The sequence below is a fragment of the Chanodichthys erythropterus genome, chromosome 4, assembly GCF_024489055.1.
Source record: "Chanodichthys erythropterus isolate Z2021 chromosome 4, ASM2448905v1, whole genome shotgun sequence".
NCBI lineage: Eukaryota > Metazoa > Chordata > Actinopteri > Cypriniformes > Xenocyprididae > Chanodichthys > Chanodichthys erythropterus.
In genome coordinates this window covers 36,416,806-36,444,798 of record NC_090224.1, presented here as the reverse complement: position 1 = coordinate 36,444,798, position 27,993 = coordinate 36,416,806, and the positions used below count along the sequence as shown (strand labels likewise).

At 37.4% G+C, this 27,993-nt stretch overlaps 2 protein-coding genes across 2 annotated transcripts; both read right to left on the bottom strand.

The window, feature by feature from the left end:
• Positions 1-19: 19 nt before the first annotated feature.
• On the bottom strand, positions 20-27,583 carry LOC137018771 (BTB/POZ domain-containing protein KCTD1-like). Its single transcript, XM_067383493.1, has 5 exons — positions 27,210-27,583; positions 11,345-11,535; positions 7,437-7,581; positions 6,894-7,199; positions 20-1,021 (listed from the first exon to the last, which is right to left on the bottom strand). The coding sequence occupies exons 1-5, from the start codon at positions 27,216-27,218 to the stop codon at positions 857-859; spliced, it is 816 nt and encodes a 271-aa protein (XP_067239594.1). The 5' UTR covers positions 27,219-27,583; the 3' UTR covers positions 20-856.
• Positions 15,832-17,334, bottom strand: LOC137018807 (uncharacterized). Its single transcript, XM_067383526.1, has one exon. The coding sequence runs from the start codon at positions 17,332-17,334 to the stop codon at positions 15,832-15,834; it is 1,503 nt and encodes a 500-aa protein (XP_067239627.1).
• Positions 27,584-27,993: the final 410 nt, after the last annotated feature.

Below are 27,993 nucleotides of genomic sequence, written 5' to 3'. Positions count from 1 at the left end.
CCAGATGTCAATAAACAAGTCTTGGTGATTTTTAAAAACTTTTATTAACAATATCACATTACATTCTTCTCAAACTTTAATCTCATGGATTATAAACCAGTTTTAAAGTGTAGCCAGACACTGTAAATTTATGGTCAAACTAAAAAGAAAATGTTTTTTTTCTGAGTAAGATTAAAAATAAAAATACTGCCGGTAACAGCACAAGAGAAATTCTTCTGACTGGCTTACAGTTTTTCCTATTTGAACTTGTCTGCTAAAATAAGAATGAAGAACAGTGGGAGAAAGAAATACACTTTTTAATGAAATCTTTCAGTTTCGTGACTGTGTTTGACAAAATGAGGGTTCATCTATTCATTTGATCCTCCGGAAACCCACAGCTGTGGTTTAACCTTTATGTGTGTGCATGTATTTGTCTAATTAGAGCTGCTATTCCTCCCTGGTGTGATATGCTATTTATGAGAGTAACACTTGAAGATTAGCAACATAAATCATTAATCAAACAGCTTTTTAAATAAGTATGGCAAATGAAATTCTTTACAGGGTGTCATATATGGAGTCTAACATTAGTTTAGCTTCTATAGCTGTCATGGTGAAGACAAATCCAGCAAAAGTGCAGTCAGTCGTGAAGTTTTAAAACAAACCATCATATAGGGAATCGAATGGAGATCACTCAGTATGGCCAGAGAAGTTCGGAAAAATTCCCATTTGAGTTTTAAACAACATTTTTTCTTATTTGAACGTGTTTATTTAGGGACAGTACCAATGAAAATATGTCTCGTAGGCTTACAACATAAACAAAACATCCCTTATATTCAGTTAAAAATACCATATACAGTTTGTTTGTCAGGGCAGGCAGCTAATCCAGCGGTTCCTGTTTGATTCGAATGACGGAGGTCGTGACCCCACGGTGACTTCGTTTGACCTCTCTCCTCAGAACGTACTCACTGAACTGGGTTGAGTCCACACCACCTCCACAAGAAGCAGCGATCTCAAAGCCTCGCTGCTGCAGTCGCTCCAGAACCTGATGAACACAAAAATTCCCAAACACACACCAAATCACTATCCTTTCATATTCAATATATGTCACTCATATTCTACAGTACCAACAGTCCAAAGAAATAATATACACTATCATTTGGGGGCGGCACAATTTATACTTCACTTCAGCATTTAATTTTTGAAGTGAACCGTTGATTCACAAGGTGTAGTCGAAGAAAAACTGCGTAAACAGAACAGACCGGTGTGGTGAGAATTCGATTCCCCCAAAGAGCTTAGAACCCAAGAGGCGAAACTCTTATCCTTTTTGGGTAACAGCCACTAGATTGCGCTCCGGTAGTGCGGCCGCCATTATGGGGTGAAAATATTAACTGGACCATTGAATCCTTCACATCTTACGTACCCAAAATCACCAAATTTCACAACCAAATCAGAAGCACAATAGAACATTTTTCAAATGAAATCATCAGTAAATTGTATGGCTCCTACAGTAAATGTTGTATTGTCTTATATATGTTTTATTTTACCAGTTGTGGAATCCAACCATTCATCCATCTGAGGTAACGTAGTTATTGAGTATTTCCATTTTATGCAACTTTACACATTCATTAATGGTAAATTAATAATTAATACATTTAAGATCATCATGTTTGCAGCGATATAGATCAGATCTAATGGAATAATAATAGTATCACTCCGCTATCTGAATTGAAATAGGCTATATTGTACATTTTTATGGATCACGCTACAAAAATAATGATCTTATAATACATGATGCATTGCTGTGTCCGTTATCGCATAATTCACACTTTTGGACACTTTTGCTTTAACGGACATTAGACAACACTGCAAAATCAAGCTGTTATATTCATATATTTATTGTCCAACATTCACAATTTTTCTGATGCATGTCCTTAATTTAATTACTTGAACTTCAAAGAATTTTAACCCAAACTGACTGGGTTTCTAGAAAGCAAAGGTTTTGTGAAAAAAGTAGAAGACTTAAACACAAAATCTGTAAAATAAACTGTTAAAAGGATTTGATGATCACTAGTGATTGTATTTTATTCTGTGTTGTCATCATTCAGGTTGGATTTCAGCTTTAATGCACATTTTTTTTAACAAAGCAGCTGATATCACCATAGAAACTAGTGGACTGACGACTCACTTTCACCCCAAAATGGCAGAAACGCAGGGCTGCTGCTGGGCGTCGATGTTGCAATGGAACATTCTATTGAGTGTCGCTTCTTGTTAGTGTATATTCTTTGATTCCCCCCCCAGGAATCAGGTCTCCTTTAGGACCCGAGTGATCCCATTGGTTCAACTGACTTTTAATGGGTGGTATTTTTAGCACCCGATTATAATTGCTGCAAAAATCTTTTTATGATTTATATAGTTTAAAATGTGTTATAATGATGATCAATGTCTTTTAAATGACATGTTTTATTTACTAGTATGCTATAGGTTGTGAAATCAAGCATTTCTCGTTCTTACTGTTTTTAATTAGCTTATGTACTAGCATAGCATACATCTGCTTAGCCTGCTAGCTAAGCTTATATTATGTTAAGTGTTTTTTATTTCCAATACCTTTGTCCATTTTGTTTTATTCTGCAAAACATAGGCATTCATTTTATATTTCAAGCATGTTGTTTGTGCACTTAATGTATTAAACATCTTACAATAGTAAAGTAGGTTATAATAAGGCAAGACATCATGACAACACCTTTTGATCAGGCATTACCACCTGGGTCCTAAAAGAGACCTGATTCCTGGGGGGGACTCGATTTCTCATGACACTGGAACACATGCAAGCTACAGCGACAATGGAGGCCTACATAGACGAGAGATTGTGTGAAGAGGTTAAAGTATCCTCATTTATACAACTCTAGCATGAAAGAATACAAAGATGTTTACATGGGTTGTAACTCGTGGCGAGAGATTGCTCAAAATGCATATGCGTCAAACGCCTGAGTCATAATAGCGAAGTATAATTTTCAAGGCTGTGCATTCGACTGCATATGCATAAAAAAAAAAAAACTGTATAAATTCTGCTTTATATTTACCAAGGCTGCATTTATTTGAACAAAACTACAGTAAAAACAAATATATAATGAAATAATATTACAACTGTTTTCTATTTTAATATAGAATGTTAATGTCAAAGCTGAATTTTCAGCATCATTACTCCAGTCCTCAGTGTCACATGATCCTTCAGAAATCATTCTAATATGATGATTTGCTGCTCAAAATAATATATTAATATTATCAATGTTGAACACAGTCAGTTGTGCTGCTTAATATTTTTGTGAAAACTTTTTTTCATGATTAACTGATGAATATGAAGTTCAAAAGGACAGCATTTGTTTGAAATAGAAATATTTTGTAACAGCAATATTTTGTAAGGAAGATATTTTGAAGAATGTTGGTAAGGTGCCCATTAACTTCCATAGTAAGAAAAAAAATACTATGGAAGTCAATGGGGTCCATCAACTCTTTAGTTACCAACATTGTTTAAAATATCTTCTTTTGTGTTCAACAGAAGAAAGAAACTCATACAGGTTTGGAACAACATGAGGGGGTGTAAATGATGAACATTTTTGGGTGAACTATCCCTTTAAAAGGATAGTTCACCCAAAAATGAAAATTTGATGTTTATCTGCTTACCCCCAGTGCCTCCAAGATCTAGGTGACTTTTTTTCTTCAGTCGAACACAAATTATGGTTTTTAACTGCAACCGCTGCCGTCTGTCAGTCAAATAATAGCAGTGATTGGGAACTTGAACAATAAGAGTCGAAAAAACTTCCATAGACAAATCCAAATTAAACCCTGCGGCTCGTGACGACACATTGATGTCCTAAGACACGAAACGATCGGTTTGTGTGAGAAACCGAACAGTATTTATATAATTTTTACCTCTAATACGCCACTCTGTCCAACTTCGTTCAGCTTCCGGTTAGTGAGGTCAGATCGCGCTCTGACAACGGAAGTGATGTCTCGCGCTCATTGAAGTATATGGGCGAGACATCACTTCCGTCTTCAGAACGCGTTTTTTGACCTCACTAACAGGAAGCTGAACGGAGTTGGACATAGTGGTGTATTAGAGGTAAAAATTATATAAATACTGTTCGGTTTCTCACACAAACCGATCGTTTCATGTCTTAGGACATCAATGTGTCGTCACGAGCCGCAGGGTTTAATTTTGATTTGTCTATGGAAGTTTTTTCGACTCTTATTGTTCAAGTTCCCAATCACTGCTATTATTTGACTGACAGACGGCAGCGGTTGCAGTTAAAAATCATAATTTGCGCTCGACTGAAGAAACAAAGTTACCTACATCTTGGATGTACTGGGGGTAAGCAGATAAACATCAAATTTTCATTTTTGGGTGAACTATCCCTTTAAGCCTTGTTTTCAGAAAATATATCTTGAATTAATCAGTAAATAATATGAAAATAAACAAACCCCTGTATTCTGCTTTTGTGTTCCACAGAGAGAGAGAGAAAACAGCATACGGGTTTGGAACGACATGAGTAAACAGTGACAGTGTTTTCATGTGTGTGTGAACTATCCCTTTAATTGAACACCCCTGGCGCAGAATCACTGTCGTCTTCTGTTAGGAAAACGGCACAGCAAAAGTGTTATAAACCATCTGTCCAGCAGCTCTCTCAGCTGAATAAAATGAGATACTTAAACCACTTGCTTATTTCGTCTTTCTTTCTGTATGTTTCTCCCTCACTCTCTCTCTCTCATGCTGTTTCTTCCAGTCCCACAGATCTTCGCTCCACAGAACTGTGAGATCACATTCCATTAGCGTGCCTTCAGGACATCCCTTTCTCTTTTGCTCTCCAGCGCTGCGTCACTAAATTTCCCTCCATCTACAGTTTTCCACCATCCTTCTCTTTCTTAGTATTTTCCGCCCACAACCTCTCATTTACAGGTCAAACTTTCTGTCTGTGTGCTCTCTGTGACTTTCCACTATGCTTTTGTCCTTCAACTCTCTTTTTCTCTCATTTTTCTTCTTTCCTGTCTTCTGCCTCTACTTTTCTCAATCTCCTGCTTCCATTAGTGTGACGGCAAATGCCAGGGGCCAAAAGATTTAATAAGCAAACAGGATTAGACAGCCTCTAGAAACACACACACACACACACACACACACACACACACACACACACACATGTTTGTTTTTGTGAATTGTGGGGACTTTCCATAGACTTCAATGCATTTTACACTGAACAAACTGTACATTCTATCCCCCTACCCTGCCCCTACCCCTAAACCTAACCCTCACAGGAAACTGTGCAAACTTTTACTTTTTCACAAAAACTCATTCTATATGATTTATAAACCCATTTACATTGTGGGGACCACTGGCTTATTATGAAATGGTTACAGAGAACAGTATAGAAAAAATTGCGCTCATATTGTACATTCATTCCTGACTAATTATTGGCCAGTGTTTGTATTTTCTAATGCTAAATCAGCTGAAGCTTCTGGATGGAGCCAGGTTCCATTTTTTAGTAGTGTCAGATCAATTAAGCGCGATGAGTCACATCTAACATAAATGTTTGTGTTTATGTAATATGTGTGTATATTATATATATATATATATATATATATATATATATATATATATATATATATATATATATATATATATATATATATATATATATATATATATATATACACACACACACACACAATATAATAATTTATACTCACAACTTTTATGTTTATACGATTAATCGATTTTCGTGATTAATCGATTTGACAGCACTAGGTTACATGTGGCGTATACATTATATAGTATACATTATATAAAAGAAAATAAAAATACTGAAAAAGTATAAATATATATATATATATTTATTTATATTTATATATATTTATATAATAATATAAAGCTTTTTTTTTTTTTTTTTTTACAAATATCATGAATTATTATTAATAATATAGCAATAACATAAAATATAATTATAATTAAATATCATTATGCTTTTGGGAAGTCATACCACATGACATTTTACAACCTGAACGAACCTTGCCTTGTCATAAAAAGCGTAAATTATCAGATATTTTAAGAGACTTATTGATGTTGATAGTCACGTAAGGGTCCTCTCTATGATATCATTTGTGTTTTATTTTATTTTTTTTGTTTTCCTGCATGTTGGTTGCACCACGTGACTTTGATTTGGTGGACAAGTTTTCAGTTAATTATTAAGCAGTGATCTCTATAATTAATTTGTAATTTGGCAGCAGGTATATTAGGCTGCTGTCACTTTAAGACCTGATGCACAGATCCATTATACTGTTACACATGCATTTTCTTTCTCAACTGTTTATGTTCACTTAAAAAAAACTGACTGTGTTTACATGAATACTCACCAAGACTGGCATTTTGACTTTATTTTGTGTTTGTTTGACTGTTTAAGCACAATAAGCAGTGAAAAAGATCTCAATTTAGTACTGAGAGGCGGCTTTATGTGGCACACTTTGGGTGTGAGCATAAAATCTTTGTGTCAAATTATGCGGAATACACGCAATCCCACACTGAAATTCAAGCCCTGAAACACCAACAATATTCATCCGGAGCAAACGAAACGAGTGATTGACATCTTGGTATGTGAGAAATTTTAGTATCGATATTGAAAAATCGATATTTTTGACTACACTATATTGCACTTAGTTTATTATTTGAGATGTCTTTTTAAAAGACTACAATTGAAAAATGTATATAATATAAAAAAAATTATACCCTATAAAGTAACTAGTATTATGACTTCATAACTTGCATGACTCATGTTCTCAAACAATACAAAGAAGTGATCAATGCTTCATAAAAATGAAATAAATGGTATTGTCAGGTATGTGTGAGGTGTGTATAAGGTGTTACGCACCTGTACAGAGTTGAGGTGGCAGTATCCGTTTAGAGGGAAGCGTATGACATGAGTGGAATCGTGGTTCCAGCCTGCGTTGACAGAGTTGCACATGACGTCTCCTATCTCTGGGAAGATGTCCTCGATGAGGGCTTTATCACCGCTGAGCGTTATCCTCTCTCCCAGCTCGGGGGCCACACGCACTACCACACACTCACACATGCGTGATGTGTACCTAGAGTCCTGCTCAGAACGCCAGCGCTCCAGCTCAGCCTGCAGAGGCTGCAGCTGGAAATACCGGGCCTCCTCGTACAGCAGAGAGTAGTCCTACACACAGACGCACAGACACAACTGATGTTCACCCCTCATTCAATCGGTGTTACAAACTCTTTTATTGTGTTGTGATTTGTCAAAGTAACTTTTTACTGCTGTTTCATGAACAAAACAACAGCATATTGGTTCAGAACAACATGATGGTGAGTCAAAACTGACAGTATTCCTTTATTCTTTAAATAATGCGGATGATAATATAATACTGATGCAGCATCAGATTTAAAGTCCTACCTTAAAGTCATCTGGGATGAGCAATTTTGATGTCCTGAGGAAGTTTAATATGTAGCGGAACATGTGTCCATCCCGATCTATAAAATAATGCTGCTTCAGGCTGTCCAATACGATCGGCTCTGTGCCATCAAACAAACGGCCAATCCTGAGAGAGGAACAGTCGGATATTAAAAGATTTAGATGTAACCAAACAACAACAACTTGCTTTCCTATACAAGGTTTTTCTCTTGTTAAAACACAATCACATGCAAACATGTATATATACACAAATAAATACAAATCTACATTTACACTACCGTTCAAAAGTCTTTCATGCTCTCCAAGGCTTATCAAAAATACATTAAAAACTGTTGTATTGTGAAATATTATTACAACTTAAAATAACTTTTCTACTTTAATATCTTTTAAAATGTGATGGCAAAGCTGAATTTTCAGCATCATTATTATTATTATCATCAATGTTGAAACTATGATGCAGTTTTATTTCAGTATTCTTTGATTAATAGAATGTTCAAAAGAACAGCATTTATTTAACATAGAACTCTTTTGTAACATTATAAATGTCTTTACTGTCACTTTTGATCAACTTAATGAACTGAATAAAACTAAATAAAAGAATTCAAAAAGTCTTACTGACCCCATGTCCCACAACCAAAAAACACATTTAAAAAGCATTTAAGATATTTAGATGTTTACTAAATCCTTCTATAAACTATTGAATCCCACAATAATATTTAAAATATCAGTAAGCTTAATATGCATAAAATTATCATTTATTGGTTACTTTCAATTGGGAGGTGGCTGTCCCGAACCCTAACCCCTCAAAAGTCTCTAAAATTGTCACTACCGAAACACTCATGACCGAAACGTGATGAAGTTTCGGTTGTGACATCATTGTTTTTTGAGTGTTATTCGATAAAATTTAGATTTATGTGTATACAACTGTTCAGAACGGTGCTAGGTAACCATTTGTTGATTATCATCTTTGAGCTAGACTCATAAGTATCTAAAATTGTCACTACCGAAACAGTCACGATCAAAACGTGGTGATGTTTCGGTAGTGACATGATTATTCTGGACAAAAAGGAACACACAATCCTTTATTTGGTGGAAATAAACAATTTTAGTACAGTTATGCAAATAATTAATATTTTAGTAGTGTTAAAATTCTGTAATGTTTTGTGGTCACTACCAACACATTACTGTCACTACCGAAAATGTGCAGTCACAACTGAAACATGGGATGTTTTGTCAAAAATAAAGTATATTGAATTATTAACTAAGATGTTATGATAGTGTTTGGTTCACTGTATATTCAAACTAATGAATCCTTCACTTTGAAATCAGTATGATAAACTTTATGCCTTTTACAAAGAAAGATTGGATTAAAAATACAACAAATCTCATAAATTACACTTGAAATATTGTTAAAATTGTAATTGTTATTGATTTACCTGTAAAAACTTTTTTAATAAAACAGCAAAAAAAAAAAAAAAAAATAATACTAATAATTATATATATATATATATATATATATATATATATATATATATATATATATATATATATATATATATATATATATATATATATATATTTATTTATTTATTTATTTATATATATTATATATTTACAAGGTAGATGTAAACAAAATCTTAATAGGTCAATGTAATCCTTCTTATTAAATTATTTATCCTTGTGTTTTGGTAGTGACAATTTTAAGGAGAGGAAAAATATTCCAAAACTCTCTGAAAGTACAATATGAGAATTAACTGCACAATTACTAAAAATGTGCACATTGGATATTATACAATTTGCATACATACAAACAAGATGAGATGTTTCCAACTCTGACTTTGAACCATTTTTGTAGAATAAACACCAATGTAGAGCACACTGCATGCGTCTAAAGAGATGTCAGTTTGCAGAATAAATGACTGTAACAATCTGAGGGAACATTGTTGTGACTAGCTGATACTTGGACGATTGAGAATTTTGAGAACAACGGTGTCAAAATGTTCATTAAAACAATCTAACATCATAAGTGTGTGCTCATATAAACACACGACTGTCCGGCTGACAGTTCTTTCGGTCAGCACAGTCTGGCTGAACCCTAGCCTACATCTGCATCAGCATCACGGATGGCATGGCTGGAGGCGGCGGCCATCATTGCTCCTGACGACGCAAATGTCATCATCTGGCACCCTGCTTCCTTTCTCTCTGATGAGTGCGATGTCATATTGATGTTGTTTGTGATAAAGTAGCCAAGAGGCGAATGGATCACAACTGTCACTTGTGCCAGTGCCTTTCTCTGAAACATCTATTTGACAATTATAAAGGCTTTCCGAGGCCTATACTAGATACAAGACCCTTTGAGACAATATGTGCGAGTATTTCTGTGCCACTGTAAAGGACAGTGGGAGGCGGGATCTGTGTGAGACATGTGAGCAGTTGTGAGACTGGATGCTAGTCTGGCTCAAAGCGCTTCAGGCTCCTTTTGGCCTGTGCTCTGATGTTTGACTCAGTCAGCAGCTACAAGACAATAATGCTCTTTGGCATTGCAGAAATATACCGGTCAGTGAGCTAATGAGCTCAGACAAGACACACACACATGCACACAAAACACACACATATGGAGCAAACACACATCATGAAGGACTTGTGTGTGAACAGACGTGTTCAGAGGATGACGTGTTTTGGAAATTTTAGGCTGACTGCCAAATGAGTTAGATGACAGTGGAATAAATGTTATTTAAAGGGGACCTATTTTGCCCCTTTTTACAAGATATAATATAAGTTTCTGGTGTCCCCAGAATGTGTCTGAAGTTTCAGCTCAAAATCCCCCACAGATCATTTATTATAGCTTGTTTTAAAGGCCCATTTTTGAGTGGAAGGAAATACATGCTGTTTTCGTGCATGTCCCTTTAAATGCAAATGAACTGCTGCTCACTAGCCCCTTTCCAGAAGAGGGTGGAGCCTACACCGCTCATGCCTTGGATACTCTGCCAAAAATGAAAACATCTGTTTGGTTTTGATCATCATCTCCATCACGATTACGCTCACGTGACACCGCAGTTAAAAATGAAAATAATGTCATTTATTACTCACCCTAATGCCGTTCCACACCCATAAGACCATTAATGTACTAAAAACGTATTTAAATCAGTTCATGTGAGTACAGTGGTTCAATATTAACATTATAAAGCGACGAGAATATTTTTGGTGCGCCAAAAAAACAAAATAACGACTTATTTAGTGATGGCCGATTTCAAAACACTGCTTCAGGAAGCTTCGGAGCATGAATTAATCAGCGTGTCGAATCATGATTCGGATCGTGCGTCAAACCGACAAACTGCTGAAATCACGTGACTTTGGTGCTCTGAACAGCAGATTCGACACAGAAGATTCATAACGCTCCAAAGCTTCCTGAAGCAGTGTTTTGAAATCGGCCATCACTAAATAAGTCGTTTCTTTTTTTTTTTTGGTGCACCAAAAATATTCTCGTCACTTTATAATATTAATATTGAACCACTGTACTCACATGAACTGATTTAAATATGTTTTTAGTACATTAATGGATCTTGAGAGAGGAAATGTCATTGCTGACTATGCAGGCCTCACTGAGCCATCGGATTTCAACTAAAATATCTTAATTTGCGTTCTAAAGATGATGATGTGTATATTAGATCTGTGTATTAAAGTGACAGCAGCGTAATATACAGTACCAACTGCTGTATCTGCTGTTAATATGAATCAAAAGACAAACAGAAAATCAGCTTCTGAAGAGCTTCTGAAATTGCTTGTTTGGAAAGACTGTTTATGATTTATGGAGATTATAAAAAATGTCCTTTGAACACCTAAGCTGTCCATTTCTGTTTGTTTTGCATCTTTGTCTGTGTGTAATTTACCTGGACTCTGGGTATTTGGTTAATGTGGCCAGGCTGCTGGTATACATGTGACCCCCTACGTCAATGTGCACCGGCGCGTTGGCCTTCGTGAGCTGTGCAGGTGTGGGGATGCCAGCTGTGCCCAGCGGGGAGACCGGCGAATGTGCCAAGATAGGCCGGGTCGACATGCCCACACTGTTGCTGCGATTCTCCTGAGTGGGAAAAAAAGATGATAGGTAAGATTGCAGCAATTTCAAAATTAATATTCATAGTTTTCCTTAAAAAAAAACTTGGGATTTAGGTTTATGCATTCGGGATCGTGAAAAGCGGACATTAACATACCAGGAGGAGAATGTAGATTTGGAGCTAAATTTTCTTAGGAAACTGTGCACATGTTGTATGAACTTTCCATGATACTTTTATAGAGACTGAATTTATCCATCAAGATTTGATTGGATCATGAAAAGTGGATCAGGATGGAGGTGGTTGTGAGGGAGGGGTTGAAAAAAGTAAGGGATTTCAGTTGAAAAGGAAAAGCGTTTCAGAGGCAAGGCAAGCTGTTACTGCCTGTTTAGGGCTCACTGGACAAAGACCTTTGATTTGGCCCGCTGTGTCATATCACAAGAGGGAAGAAAAAAAAAAAGGAAAATAAAACATGGCGCTTAAGCTTATTTTCACTTAAATTTAGAGAATTTCAATGCAAGAATATATAATAAAAAAATTTTACAGTAATATAATAAAGTTGCATTATTTGATCAAAAATACAGAAAAAAAAAAGTTATTTTGTGAAATATTACAATTTAAAATAATGGTTTTCTGTTTTAATATACTTTAAAAATGTAATTTATTCCTGTGATCAAAGCTGAATTTTCAGCATCATTACTCCAGTCTTCAGTGTCACATGATCCTTCAGAAATCATTCTGATATGCTGATTTATTATCAATGTTGGAAACAGTTGTGCTGCTCAATATATTTAATTTTGTTTTTTTTAAATAATATTCTTTTTTTTTTTTTTTTTTTTTGGAACCTGTGATATTTTTTTTCAGGATTAATTGATGAATAAAAAGTAAAAAAAAATAATTTATTCAAAATAGAAATCTTTTTTTAACAATATACACTACTGTTCAAAAATTTAGGGTCAGTCATTTAAAAAAAAAAAATCAGTAAGGATGTTAAATTAATAAAAAGTGATAGTAAAGACTTATATTGTTAAAAAAAGATTTCTATTTTTAATAAATGATGTTCCTTTTAACTTTTTATTAATCAGTGAATCCTGAAAAAAAGTATCACAGGTTCCCAAAAAAAAATAAAAAATAAATAAATAATAATAATAATAATAATAATAATATAATTTTTTTCTTTTAAATATATGATTATATATATTTAAATATATGATTTCTGAAGGATCATGTGACACTGAAGACTGAAGTAACGATGCTGAAAATTCAGCTTTGATCACAGAAATAAATTATATTTTAAAGTATATTGAAATAGAAAACCATTATTTAAAATTGCAATAATATTTCACAATATTACCTTTTTTTTCTGTATTTTGATCAAATAAATGAAGGCTTGATGAGCATAAGACACTTCTTTCAAAAACATAAAAAATAGTCATGTAATATATATATTTGAACACTATGCATCAATGTAATGTACACAAAAGCAGTGTGTATAAGTAAACAGGTGTCAATTTTGATTTCAGTGTCACTTGCAGGAACCACACACCCACAGCCCCTTCTGCTGCAAACTCTCGTTGTTGATTGTTTGGAAAGCAGGTAGTTTGGCCACTTTGATAATGCCAAAGGGCAACAGTGTTTACACACTTCAGGGAATCGACCTTTCAATGGCTTGCTTATAGCAGTCTCTGCACACTAAACTGGAATAGGAAAGTATTTTAACAGAAAAAACTGAAGCAGCCTCTTCATTTTGGTTAATGTGCGTCATCATGAGCGTGGAATGGGAGCACAATGCTAAATAGTTCACAACATAAACACAGATAATCACTTTTACCTTATCAACTGCGTTACAACAAATTAAATTGACCTGTTATGGCATTAATGGTGATTTCGCTGTCAGCAGTAAACAGCAGTACAGTAGCCACACTCTCATTAGCCTCAGTAGGGACTTTGTCTTGCACAATATCTGCTTGTGCTTGGAAATAAGTGTTTGCTAAATCTCAATGGTCACTCTCTGCCGAGGCACAATGAAACAGCCATAGGCAAAATTTCCTTTAAAACTGTAACATAAGTGTACTTAGTGCAATATCATTGCATTTTTCGCCCAGAGTGGAGTAATGCTATCTGAGTTGACTGTCTTAAAGAATGAAACACGCTGAGAGAATGAGTTCAACAGACTGGCTTAAACAGCGACCTGGAAATCAAGCATTAACCCTTGGTAATACATGTGCAAGTAAACATGTATCCAGGCCAATGATAAATATCTCTGGCACAACTGGGCGTTCTAGAGGGCGCCTACGGGGAGAATAACTTGGGTCAAAGATGCATTTTATTTTCTGGCTAATTTTACATTCACAATGTAGACAATGAGGAAATGAGAGTATGGGGTGGGAAATGTTTGCCTTTATTCATTTGGAAGAGACTTTTGACAAAAATAAATACATTATACACACATACAAAAGTAATATGTGCCTTAAAGAACAAAGTGCAAACCAATAAAGTGAAAATAAGTGTTACATGAATAAAAACAACTTATTCCACTGTCATGGATGGTGCTTGAAGCCAGAGACGGGTGAGATATTGGCTCTGCCATCAGCTAATTGGAAATACATTGACACCATGTTACTGTGAAATTGTGGATGTAAAACAAAGAATCAGGGAAAATGAATTAGTATTATCTATCAAAAGTGGTCCAAGGAAGGAACAGTGATGAACCGGAGACAGGGTCATGGGCGGCCAAGACTCATTGATGCACATGGGGAGCGAAGGCTGACCTGTGTGGTCCGATCCAACAGACGAGGTACTGTAGCTCAAACTGCTCAAGAAGTTAATGCTGGTTCTGATAGAAAGGTGTCACAGTGCACCACAGTTTGTTGCGTATGGAGCTGCATAGATGCAGACCAGTCAGGGTGACCTTGCTGACCCCTGTCCACCGCTGAAAGAGCCAACAGTGATCATCAAAACTGGACCACGGAGCAATGGAAGAAGGTGGCCTGTTCTGATGAATCACGTTTTCTTTTACATCATGTGTAAAATCAGCATGCATGAATGATTTCTGAAGGATCATGTGACACTGAAGCTTTGCATCACAGGAAATCACATTTTTAGACAAGAGTTATTTTAAATTTTCACAATATTATTTTTTAACAGCCTTTTTGAACAAATAAATGCATGCTTTGCTGAGCATAAAATATTTTTGAATGGATGTAAATGGACGCAACATATGACTCAATGGATGCATGAGGTAAAAAGTCTCTCAAAGTTTCCAAGTCTCTGACCCAAACGCTTTCTCACCCTCATCTCAGCATCTACTGAGGAAGATATGAAAGATAACAGCATAGACTCACTTTACATCAGTTAATTAGCAAGGAGGGAACAGGATATAATTGGATGTGAATGTGAAATTACGCAGTGTCATAATTGACGAGGCCTTTCAGTTTTTTCCCAGGATGTTTTTCCAGCACTCTCTTCCCCCTCTAGGGGTCGCTAATAGATATTTACCCCAAACTTTTCAATACATGCTGTGATTTTAGTGCAACTTCAAACAGAAAAGAACAGCAGCAAATACTTGAACATTCATAATGACAATATAGCTGAGGTTGTATAAACTCCTGAGGATGAATCTTGTTTAATTCTGATCGTTAATATAATGTAATGCAGCTGAAGAACACACCAAACAGGTATTACATTTAGGAGTCATTGGTTTTTGCTGGAGTACAGGTGTGTTATTAGCTCATTCCTCTTTAGGCAACGAACACTTTTATTTTTCACACTCACCTTAATGCTGAAGGGTGAAGAAATCAGTGCCTGTTTTAGTGCAGCCTACTTACAAAGCATAATAATATTCACCAACATGTGAAGAAATCAATCTTAATCACGTGACCAAATTAACCGCCGCAGGCTGGCTGCTCCTCAGCAACAAAAATGGAGATGGACTCGTTTATAAAGATGGGAAAAAGAGCAAATGCATATCTAAAAGGTGTATTAGACATCAAAACACAGATTATTATTATTATTATTATTATTTATAAAAAAATACTAGTAGCAGAATTCAAAGTTAAGTTTCTGACTGAAAACGCCCTGGTTATCCAGTATACAGACATTATAATGAAGAAAATAATCTGGGATTTGCTGACAAATGTTCCATACAAAATGACACACAGATGAGTCAAATTTGACATCCCACACGGTTGTTGCTTGAATTCGTTCATTTGCATAAATACACGTGGTGTGAAAACACAATTGTCCTCTGACTGGCGTGATTGACAGGCAACAGAGCCGTTAGAAAAACTGATTTGAAATTGTTTTGGCGCTATTCTAAGACCGTGTCACGCGGTGCTAGAGAGACATGAAATCGCTATTACCTGTGAGGGGAGCATATCTCCGTTGAGTTCGCAATGAGAGGAGACGAGCGAGGTGACCGTTGGAGTGTCCGCGCGCTCCGCGGCGGCGCGCGCGCAGAGTCTTTTCGGCGATGCCCCCGGTCCCGAAACGCTTACCGGATAGACGAGCGTTCGCGGGCGTTTGATCACCTTCTGCGGTTTGAGCTCGAGCTCGTCCTCGCAGGGCAGCACGTGCGCTCCGTTGACCGTTTCCGGGGAGACGACGTGGAGAGGCGCTAACTTTGACCCGATGCCCGCAATGCCGTTGAGCGTTGCTATGGAGACGGCGCCGATGCAGTGGTTGGTGTAGGTCTTTGACAGTTTGGCGGCCCGCGACAACATCTGCATCCTCGTGCCCAGCAGGTTCTTGCCGATGGCTTTATTCTCGTACCAGGTCGTGTCGGTGTCGCTGCAGTGATCCCGCGGGCGCTGGAAAAAAGCCTTGCAGAGAGGATTGCGCTTCGAGAGGTACTTGACGAAGCTCGCGTACGGGCAAAACTCCGTGGCGGTCTCGTACATGCGGGGAAGGTTGTCGTCGTCCGTGTCGGATCTTTTTTTCGTCCAGGAGGCGGAACGAGACTTGTGGTACGGCCCGAGCGCTTTGAAGTACACAAACTTCCGTCCGTCCTCGTCCACGGCCAGCCCGAAAGAGTCCTCCTCGAGCTCGCGCTGGTTCTCCCGCCCCCTCGTGCAGAAGTACATGCAAGTCTCGAACCACACTTTGTTGAGCAGCCCGAACGGCGAGCTCGCGCTGAACACGGCCGACGTGTAGAGTTTCCTCAGGTCGGAGCGCGTGATAGCCTGCTTCTGCACCACGGGACCGGCGCCCTGCTCCTCCAGCTTGCGTATGACCGCGGCGAGCGCGAGGTTGGCGCTGCGCAGCTCGGGGTCCTTGGTGAGGTCCAGCGTGCGGCAGAACGGGGGCTCGTTCAGGTACCGGTTGAGCGAGCTCCGGATGCTGATGAGGGACGACTTGCTGTACAGCTGTCCGCTCTTGGAGCGCGCCTCCGAGTAGAACGAGCGCAGCACTTTGCAGAGCGCGTGCTTGTCCATGCTCTCAAAGTCCGTACTTTGCGCCTTCTCCGTCAGGTATTCCCGGAAGATTCGCACCGCGTACCGGGTGGCCAGGCGCGTGTTCTCGCTGAGCCTGGAGCGGTGCATGTCTCCCTCGGCGAAAAGCGGGTCCCCAGCCGCCGACTCGAGCTGGTCCGTATTCCGCATAAGGACCGCTTCCCCCGTTTCCACGGCAGCAGCGCAGCTGTCGGGCTCCCCGCACTCCTCCCACTCTAACTCGGCTTCTTCTTCTGACACTTCTCCCTCTTCCCCAGTGATCTGGATCTCCTGAATCTCTTCCTCGTCCGAGCCTCCGTCTCTCTCCCGATCCCCCACCATCGGGTCCGGAACATCATCTCTACAGCAGTGGTCCCCGCTGCCAGGCATTCTCGCCATATTGCAGTCTGACAGTGTATGAGTCCCGAGGCACTGCGCATGCGCTATATTGGACCGCAGAGCTGAGAGCTTTTTTGTGCGTTTTAGTGACCTTCAGCTACGAGAACAGGCACGCGCTCTTAAAGGTGCAGGAAAAGGGGAGCTAGATTGCCCAAAATCAAAACACACACACTCTCTCATTCAAACTTGGAGGGATAAAGCGAGAGAAAGAGGCAAGCGGTCAGCTATAGCGTGTATTGGACTGCAGCTGAATTAAGCAGTAAATTATGCCTTTAATGCACCCACACACAGACACACACCTGCTAATTATTAAAGGGCTATGTAGCTCAGGCAGGCTGACTTGATTTGGGAGTTTCCAGTAGCAGCTGTGATCATGTCTAACCCTAAGGCCATCCATATACTTTGAGTGTGTGTGTCTGTATACTGCCTTTTGTTTATGTGTGAGAGGAAGAGAGAATGTGACAGATGGGAGGGAGAGAGAGATGAAGGTGTGGTGAGCTAATTGATATTTCTGTGCATGGTAGGAATAACTTCGACACAGCATGTAAAGTGCAAGCCACGGGTTTGTGTTCACTCAAAATAAAAAAAAAAATCCTGCATTAAAAACAACTTAAGTTGGGACAAAATAAATATGGACAAACCCAGCGGTTGGGTTAAATGTTTAGGATTCCAACCTAACTATTGTTTAAAAATTAATTTATGGCTGGCTCAAAAAGGACCCAAAATAGGTTGAAAATAAAAAAATCAGACTAATTAATAGAGGTAACAGTATAATCAAAATGTGAATATTTATTAATAAGCAATTTAATAAATGTTTATTATTAAATTATTTATTAAACATATTAATAAATGTTAATTTCCAACATAATTTAGGTTTATTTTAAGCAAGCAATACAGTAATTTTTAAAGAACACCAGCAGGTTGGGCAAACATTTATCCCAACCGCTGGGTTTGTCCATATTTAACCCAACATGGGTTGTTTTTAACCCAGCATTTTTTTAGAGTGATATGCAATGATGGTCAGAAGGCGGAAAACACCACTCTAAAATGTTGAAAACTCACAGTTCAACTAAAAATGAAAATCATGTCATTACTTTCTCACTTATATTACCTCAAAGAATATCCTGTACACTTTTTTTTGCAACTTAATGAAAATGAATGAGGGCTGAGGCTGTCAAAATACACATAAAACACCATAAATGTATCATAAAAGTGGTCATACGTGTTTAAAGTCTTAAGAAATAACCAGAAAAAGAAAGAAAATTTTGAGATCCATCCTGAGAGAATGAAAACAAACAGATTCAATTCTGATTCAGATCAACTCAGTGAATCAATGATCCGGTCAATGTGGCTACTAGCTGAGCCAGGGGCATTAACATATAATTTGTATTGTTAAATAAAACAGAAAAATAAGTACATTTAAGTAATCTTGTTGTTATATTCATGTCATGTGAGTTCAATGGCGCTGCACTCAGTGAGTTTGCGCTGAACTGACTGACAGCTTCAGTGATTATCAAGGATAATCACGCTCTTTACTCGCTGTGTAATTTCATTCGCAATTTGAAGAAAGGTTTTTGTTATTCATAAGTCTATGTGACTTTTCCTACATACTTAAGTACAAAAACATGATTTTTAAAATATTATAATAGTGATTGCTGGTCACTACTATGCTGGATATAGTGGTCATTTAATAACTTTTTCTTTTAATTTTTTCATCAAGTGATAGTTGTCCTACATCACAAAACTTTTAGTTTTACAAAGGAGGACAATTTTTGAAGGATGAACAAAAAAAATTTTTGGCCACCACATTAAAAATAACATTTAAATTGGATAATATTCAGACTTTTGAGCTTTGAAGTGCTGGAAAAGTTGTGTGAAGTACTTGAAAGTGGGACTGTCACGTCTAGGGAGTGAGACTGGATGAAGTCATGCCTTGGCTTTTGCTGAATTGACGGCACTGAGCTGAGCTCACCTTGCAATATAGCATTGAGTCATGAGGACCATTTTATGATACTTTTATGGTGTTTTTGCATCCTTTTTGAAGCTTCAAATCTCCCGTCTCCATTTATTGTCACTGCATGAAAGAGTGAATATTATTCAAAATGTTGCCTTTTGTGTTCCACAGAATCAAGAAAGGCATTAAGGTGAGTGAATGATGACAGATTTTTTCTTTCTTTCAGCTTTTCATGCTATTGATGTGACAGAGTGACTGGACTGTATTTAACTTCTGTCCTGATATACATGAATGTGTGACTTGCAGATGCAGCTCAGCTGGAACTCACTGCAGACTTTCTCAGGTTAGAGCAGATTTTCATTTTCTCATAGCCTGTATGACAATAGATGCTACTGTAATGTAAACAGAGCCCCTCTGAAATGCATCAGCTTATTTCAGGGCTTACTCTATTATGCATTGATATTTTTGTGTACGAATGATTCTAGAGTACTCGGGATGAAATTGCTTTTGGCCCTGTTAATCTCTAAATACAATAATTTCTATGGCAAAATATGCCAGTTTTCATTGTAGTCATTACACTAAGATCATCCTGAGTGACCTTGATGAAGAACACATTCCTTAGTGCTTCAACATTCACGCCTCTCTCCTCTCCCCTGTTTGTGTGTGTCGTGAGAACCCCGAGGCAATGCTGTCTCAGTATGAACAGCACAGAGCTGAGGTTTGGCTCTGGAGAATAAGGCAGATGTTTGTCTCCGGCGCTGTGCCTCAGAGACAGGCAACGCATGAGGAAGCGGATTTTAGAGCTCAGTAGGGCTCAAAGCTAGAGGAGGGATGAAAAAACCTCTATTCATCCATCAGCAAATCAACAGCGATCATCTGACTCATTAACTTTATACGGTCATAATCTTTCCATAGTCTCGTGAACCTTCTTTAAGGAAAAGATATTGGTCAATAGCAAAAAAAAGTGTCTATGATTATTTTAAAAATGTTTACGCTTAAATAATGACTCTAATGTGTCATGTGGCGTAACAAAAAAAACAATAGTAATAGTAAAAATAAAAATTTCCTTAGACCTTGAATACAATATAATTGTATAATAAAATATAACATATATTTAAATATATAAAAATATAAAATAAATTTTAAAATATTTTATAAATTTAAAAGTGTATATATATATATATATATATATATATATATATATATATATATATATATATATATTAGTTTGGTGAAGTCACACCACATGACATTTAATTCAAATTCAGAATCTGATATTCTTAGTCTTACTGACATTGACACATGATAAGGGTCTGCAGGGGTCCTTTCTATATCATCATTTCCATTTTTTTCTGCTAGTTTGCACCATATGATTTTACTCAAAAATTAGTTTTAGGAGGTTTTTTTTTTTTCTTTATGCCTTCCCTCTCCCCAAAAAACAATTATTTATTATTAATTTCAGAATTTAAATACATGAAAATACAGTATGTATTCAAGTCAAGTCATAGTATTTACGAATTGCATTTTCTTTTTTTTTAATTAAAATTAATAATAGATTTCAGAGGGAATAAAGTACCCATAAAGTACCACAAACAGAATTCAGAATTAATCTTTGCAGTTAGTTTTAATTACTTGCTATAATTTTTGGACCAGTCACTTTTAGCAGTGTTCTATGGAAGCTTGTTTCCGCCACTAAATAAAAAAAAATTATAATTTTTTTTTTCTCTCAGAATTGTGAGTTATAAAGTCAGAATTGCGTGTTATAATATAGAGACTTTATATATAGTCACAAATTGCGAGTCAATTGCGAGTTTTTAATCACGCAATTCAGACTTTATAACTCGCAATTCTGACTTTATATCTTGCAATTCGGACTTTATAACTTGCAATTCTGACTTTATATCTCGCAATTCTGACTTTATAACTCGCAATTCTGACTTTATATCTCGCAATTCTGACTTTATAACTCGCAATTCTGACTTTATATCACTGAATTCGGACCTTATAACACGCAATTCTGACTTTATATCTCGCAATTCTGACTTTATAACTTGCAATTCTGACTTTATATCTCGCAATTCTGACTTTATATCTTGCAATTCTGACTTTATATCACTGAATTCGGACCTTATAACACACAATTCTGACTTTATAACATGCAATTCTGACTATATAACTTGCAATTCTGACTTTATAACATGCAATTCTGACTATATAACTTGCAATTCTGACTTTATATCTCGCAATTCTGACTTTATAACATGCAATTCTGACTATATAACTTGCAATTCTGACTTTATAACTCGCAATTCGGACCTTATAACTCTCAATTCTGACTTTATAACACGCAATTCTGACTTTATATCTCGCAATTCAGAGTTTATAACTAGCAATTCTGACTTTATAACAATCAATTCGGACTTTATATCACTGAATTCGGACCTTATAACTCGCAATTCTGACTTTATAACTTGCAATTCAGACTTTATATCTCACAATTCTGAGTTTATATCTCGCAATTCTAACTTTATATCACCCAACTCAAAAGTCAGAATTGTGAGATAAAAAGTCGCAAATCCCTTTTCTGTTTTTATTACATAGCAGAAACAAGCTTCCATAGTGTTCTGCTCCTAAGACCCTCCAGCATGAAACATTTTGGACGTCTACCTCATCTAACACACTCGATTCAAATCTTTGCTCATTAGCAGAGAGCTCCATGACCTGAAAGAGGTGTGTCAGATGAGAAAGACCTCAAATGTGCGGCACTGAAGTTCCTGAAGTTCCTTGGGAGAAACCTGTCAGGAAGTCCCTCGCTTGAGGCCACAATACCAATATAACAGGATGGTGATCACTGTAACTCGAGTCCTCGGGTTTACCCTTCACTAGAACTCAACCAACAGCCTTTGTTAGAAGCCTGAATCCTTATTCAAACTACCGGCATCCTTTCGCACGGCCGAGGTAACGTTGGACCTGTATCTCATTTCTCTCCTCCGCACAGCACACATATATCCCTGTGTGAGGATGAGCCTCCATTTTGAAATGAGAGACCTCTCTTCTTTTGTCTCATTCTGTCATTCCTGCCCACAGGCATGTCACCAGAAACAGCTCTGACATCTCTCAAAGGAAAGAGAAGGAGAGAGAAAGACAGAGCGAGAGAGAGAGAACAGAAACAGAAAAAAAGAAACCCTCCTTTCCACATTTTAAATTCTCGTTAGCAGAGCCCATTTCACACCTAGATACCCAATTAGCAATTAGCAAAGCTTTAAAGTGCAGTCCTGAGCCGGGGCCCTGATCCCGGCCTGATTTGTATGCGCTTTGTGCAGATAGCGATAAGAGAGAGGCTGAATACATGTATAGTTTTAAATTTAATTTCATAATCATTTGCATGGCAGGCTAGCCTGCAGGCGAGAGGGAAAATAACATGCCCACTCTTCAAAAGGGAGATCAGGCTCGTTACATGGCTGTGCGGAGGATTGGAGAGGGGCTTTTTATGTGCAGGCAGGTAATTTGTTCCCTGACTAATCTGAAGAGATAGAGAAGTTCAGAGGAAGCATTTTTTTAAAAAACAGTGTGAGCGCAGCATCACAAATCGCCTCTACCTCCGAGGCTTGGGAGAGAATGAAAGAGAGCGAGAGAGAGGAACACCAAGGTGCGATATAGCTGAACTTACTGCCAGAGCCCGAGGCGGCCAAAAAAAGAGTAACTACTGAATGTGCGAGTGTGTGTCTGGGTATGTACGGCTCGGAGAGAGATGGGAACCATCTTTGAGCACGCCATCCGGTGTGGGAGAGATGGAAATCGAGCACCTGTAGTACATGACTGTCCTCTCTGAGCGGTCAAACGTTTGGAGGCTTTACTATTTTTAATGTTTTTGAAAGTCTCTTCTGCTCATCAAGCCTGTTTTTATTTGCTAAAAAATACAGAAAAAAATGTAATATTGTGAAATATTATTACAATTTAAAATAATGGCTTTCTATTTTAATATACTTTAAAATGTAATTTATTTCTATAATGCAAAGCTGAATTTTCAGCATCATTACTCCAGTCTTCAGTGTCACATGATCCTTCAGAAATCATTCTAATATGCTGATTTATTATCAATGTTGGAAATAGCTTAATGTTTTTATAACCTGTGATGCTTTCTTCAGGATTCTTTGATGAATAAAAAGTTTAAAAGAACAGCATTTATTAAAAATAGAAATCTTTTCTTACAATATAAATCTTTACTATCACTATTTGTTATCAATTTAACACATAAAAGTATTAATTTCTTTAAAAAATTTACTGATCCCAAACTTTTGAACAGTAGTGTATATTCCTACAAAAGATTTTTTAAAAAATAAATGCTGTTCTTTTTTGATAAATATATATAATAAAAAATATTAAGCAGCACAACTGTTTCCAACATTGATTATAAATCATCATATTAAAATGATTTCTGAAGGACCATGTGACACTGAAGACTGGAGTAATGATGGTAAAAAATTCAGCTTTGCATTATATAAATAAATTATATATATATAAAAAAAAAAAAATTATATATATATATATATATATTTTATTTTATTTTTTCCAACAGTCTGCGTGCTGGACAATGTTATTTTATTATCATTTATAATTTATATACTACTATAGTTATTATTATTTTTATTAATTTTGTTGTTTGTTTTTCCTTTTAAATATGTCTATATTATTTATTTTACTTCAAGTTAAATGTATACGAGAAATGTCACTTTGGCAACTAGCTGAACTAAAATAAGTTTACATTTCTCGTCATTTTATATTTTATTTTTCAGTTAACATTTATATCAAATAACATTTTTCATGCTTTCAGCAGTAGTTAACAATAATAAGCATGGCTCTGGACGGTTCCCATTTAAATCTGACCATTAGGCTAGAGTTCATTTCACATGTTTGTTTCGCAGGGAACTCAGAGAGAGACAGAAAGATGGAAAGACTTGCATGACATCCTGCTCTTAATCTTATCCATATTCATGGGTGCATATGCAAAGTGTGGATGTGTCGGAGAAGCGCTGAAGACAGACGGAGGATTAGCAACCTGTGTTTGAGGTGATTCCAAGCTCACATTAACATGTTGAATATTCTACAAGAATGAGTCAGAAAACTCTGCCCTGTCCGTGGGCAGCAATTCAGCTCGCTGCATGCGATCTATTGTGTGTGTTTCAGTGGGTGATGGTGTTCTGTACAGGAATGCTTGTGTTCTCTACGAGACCAATTACATTTGTACTTTATGATCCCCTACAGTTATACAAGACTCCTTACCAGATTTAACAGATGAGGCTGTGCCGACTCTGTCGTCCTTCTGTCTGTGCAAAGTTTTCTCAGGAAAGCAGCAGCCTTTACTTCTACAGGCCAACTACAGAGGTCAAATTTTGAGTTTTTTAAGAGCAGTGGTATTCAAACGGTGGACCGCGATCTGGTTCCGGACCCCGGATTGTCCTGTGGTCCGGATGGAACCATTGTGCCATTTTACTGTTTCTACAGTTTAAAGTGAGTCAAAACAACAGAGCGGTTCACACCTCAAGCGTTCAGGGTCGTTTATGTTAATGATCTTTCAGCACTACATCCTTTAATATTTTAATCAGGAGCCAAACGCACTTCATTCAAGCCCTTCTCTCTCCTGCTAAAGACATAAAGCGCCACATTAAGAGCTGAAGATGTTATTTTAACAACAGTAGCAGAAACACGGTGAGCAGCAATATAGATAGTTTTGCTAAAACGCAGCAGAAAATGAGAATGCAGCAAACACAATTATTTTTATCTGTCATACAGATGACTCCGACCGTTTAACTAAACCAGGTTTGTGTCAACTTAACGCCTTTAGACGTTTTTTTTTCCATATATTTAGCATTATTAATTAGCATATTAGGAGCATTTTATAATAAACAATGTTATTAACTTTTTGTTTTGTGCTCATAATGAGAGTTTTGATTATTAGATTATGCACGTTGTTTTGTTTTTAGTAATTTATTACTTTGAGCAAAACAAAAATGGTCTTTACTCGTCTTAAAGGCACAATATGTTTTTTTCACCACTAGAGGTCGCTTATTCAAAACAAAGGCGTAGCTTGATGACGCCTTGATCTCGCAGAATCACGAGAGGTGTCGTCTTCACGTCTACAGCCGATGGAAAAGAATCCGATGCCACTGGAGCGATTGCTAATGAGAGACAAGTGCGACACGTACGGCTTTTATACACGTACCAGCTTTTATTATGCCGCAGACGATTGCTTCCGCTTCCTCCGGCTACGCACATGTTGCAAGCTAGATCGATACTAGGCATGGTAAAACAGGGTACTCACGGTAAATCAAGAAAAAGAGATTCTGTGTTGAGCTATATAACAATAATTAGTTTTCTATCTATAGATATATCCAAATAGTTGCTCACCCGTCTAATAAAACACACAATACATTAAAGCGTCTTTAGTGTTTCCATGGTTTCTACAAAATAAAAGCATAAACTGAGAGTCACACGGGTATGACGTCATTAATTGGTGATGCACGGACATGGTCTGTGTCCTGATTAAAAATGCTTATTTCTGTGGATTTAAACATTCTTGGAAACATTTGGGATAATGTAAATACACAAGTCAACTAAATATAGTGTTTTCAATAATTTAATCAAAAAATCTTACATATTGTGCCTTTAAGAGGTAAACTCTGCACTCCCGGTATGTTTTCTCACAGTCCCACGGCCTTCTATGCACATGTCTAAATGTAATAATAATACTAATAATAATAACAACAACAACAAGTATGAGCAATCAGACAGTTGACGGCACCCATTGACTTCCATAGTATTTTTTTTTTCCTACTATGGAAGTCAATGGGTGCCGTCAACTGTCTGGTTACCAACATTATTTAAAATATCTTGCCAAAAAAAGTTTATGATATAGTAGGTGAACAACACCAGAATGATATACTAGATTCTGCTGTCCCATAAGGCAGCATGAGCTGAAGGGCCCTAGATAGATAGATAGATAGATAGATAGATAGATAGATAGATAGATAGATAGATAGATAGATAGATAGATAGATAGATAGATAGATAGATAGATAGATAGATAGATAGATAGATAGTATGCCCGTTTTGATGAAAGTATACCTCCCTTGGCCAGGTAACCTAATTAGAGCGCACATCTACAGACTCAATGTCAGGTGACAGTACCACACACATCCACTTGGATAACAAATGGCAATTCCACGAGCTGGTAGCATGTGGCGCCACAGCTGTGAGCAAACACAACTTACAGGACACACCGGTCAGAGAATACATTTAAAGTGAATCATGCGACAATCAACGCAGTTAAAATGCGATTCCATTGTAACATGCGCACGTGCGTCTTGTTCCTCTCGCTCGCGCTCTGAGCGTGCGGCAGCTGTAGCGCATTACAAGATGAGAATGAAGGAATGCTCGACTTTAAAGATCGCGGTTAAAAATAACAACCGATGCTAAACACAAATAAACAAGAAAATCGCCCTCGGCAACATTCAAAAGTGTGGCAGTTGCCGTTTGACAACCAGAAACCCTTATGGAACGAATATAAAGGCATGCGCTGTGTTAAAGAAAGATTTTCCACAATCGCTCGCCTCTCATGTGAAGAGCTTGCGACTTCTAACATCGCGAAACCTAATCGAGGACGCCATTACAATATCAGTCAGTTATTCGAGGCTGCGCTACGGAACAGTTTTACATGTGACAACGCAAACTGCTTCAGGTGTCGTTTTGCGCTGCCATTACACATATCGGGAAGCGACAGGATGTAAACTGGGAGAAGATAAATATTTTTGTCCCAAACGCGCTCGTCCTCTGGCACATGCGTACATGCAGCTGCGCTCTGAAGACCCACTGCCTCTCTCTGTAGAAAAAACCCCACAAAGCCCAATCTGGCGCTCCTCACCTGGAACATGGGACATCCAGCGACGTGTCACCTCTCCGTGTTTGGGCTCCTGTCCGCGCCCCTCGCTCAAGCGCTGAGGAATGGAGCCCAGCTGAAGCTGAATTCACAGAGAGTCGCTCCAGGGGTTTCACAACCCCTCTGGGCCAGACCCGGATAGAGAGAAAAAGAGAGAGAGAGAGCGCGCTCTCAAACAAACGCCCCTGCAGATCTCTGCTCACTTCAGAACAACTAGTGAATTAACCGATCACAAGAATGAGCTATTTGTAATACACACACAAAAAATGTGAAGTTTCTCTTATTCTAGGATGTAAAAAGGAGGTCTGGTGATTTTTCTGCGTAAAACAGTCGCCCTGCTTCCTACATCTTGCAGCGGGGAGGCAGATTTGAATGGTTATGATTAGTTTTGATGGAACGCTGCCGCAGGCGCTTCCTGCAAATGGATGGTGAGTGCGCGCACGGGCGCGCTCACAGAGGGGGAGAGGGCCATTACACAGATTGAAACCTATGTCATGGCTATGGAAAACCTGTAAATATTAGGGGATTTTAAAATTGTGATTGTGAAATGTAATGGAAAAGTGTATTGATATAGTATTTTTCTCATTTTTTGCTTCGCTCTAAAACATTAGCACTAGATAAATGGCCCATTTTGAGTGCAGTTTCTATAAAATGGTTTCTAAAAATCCTTATCCAGTTCATCTAACTGCACTGCAAAAAAAGTATTGTTGGTTTGACCTAAAAAAGCAAGTTGCATTAATCTCGAGTTCATTGAAATTAAATATTTGAG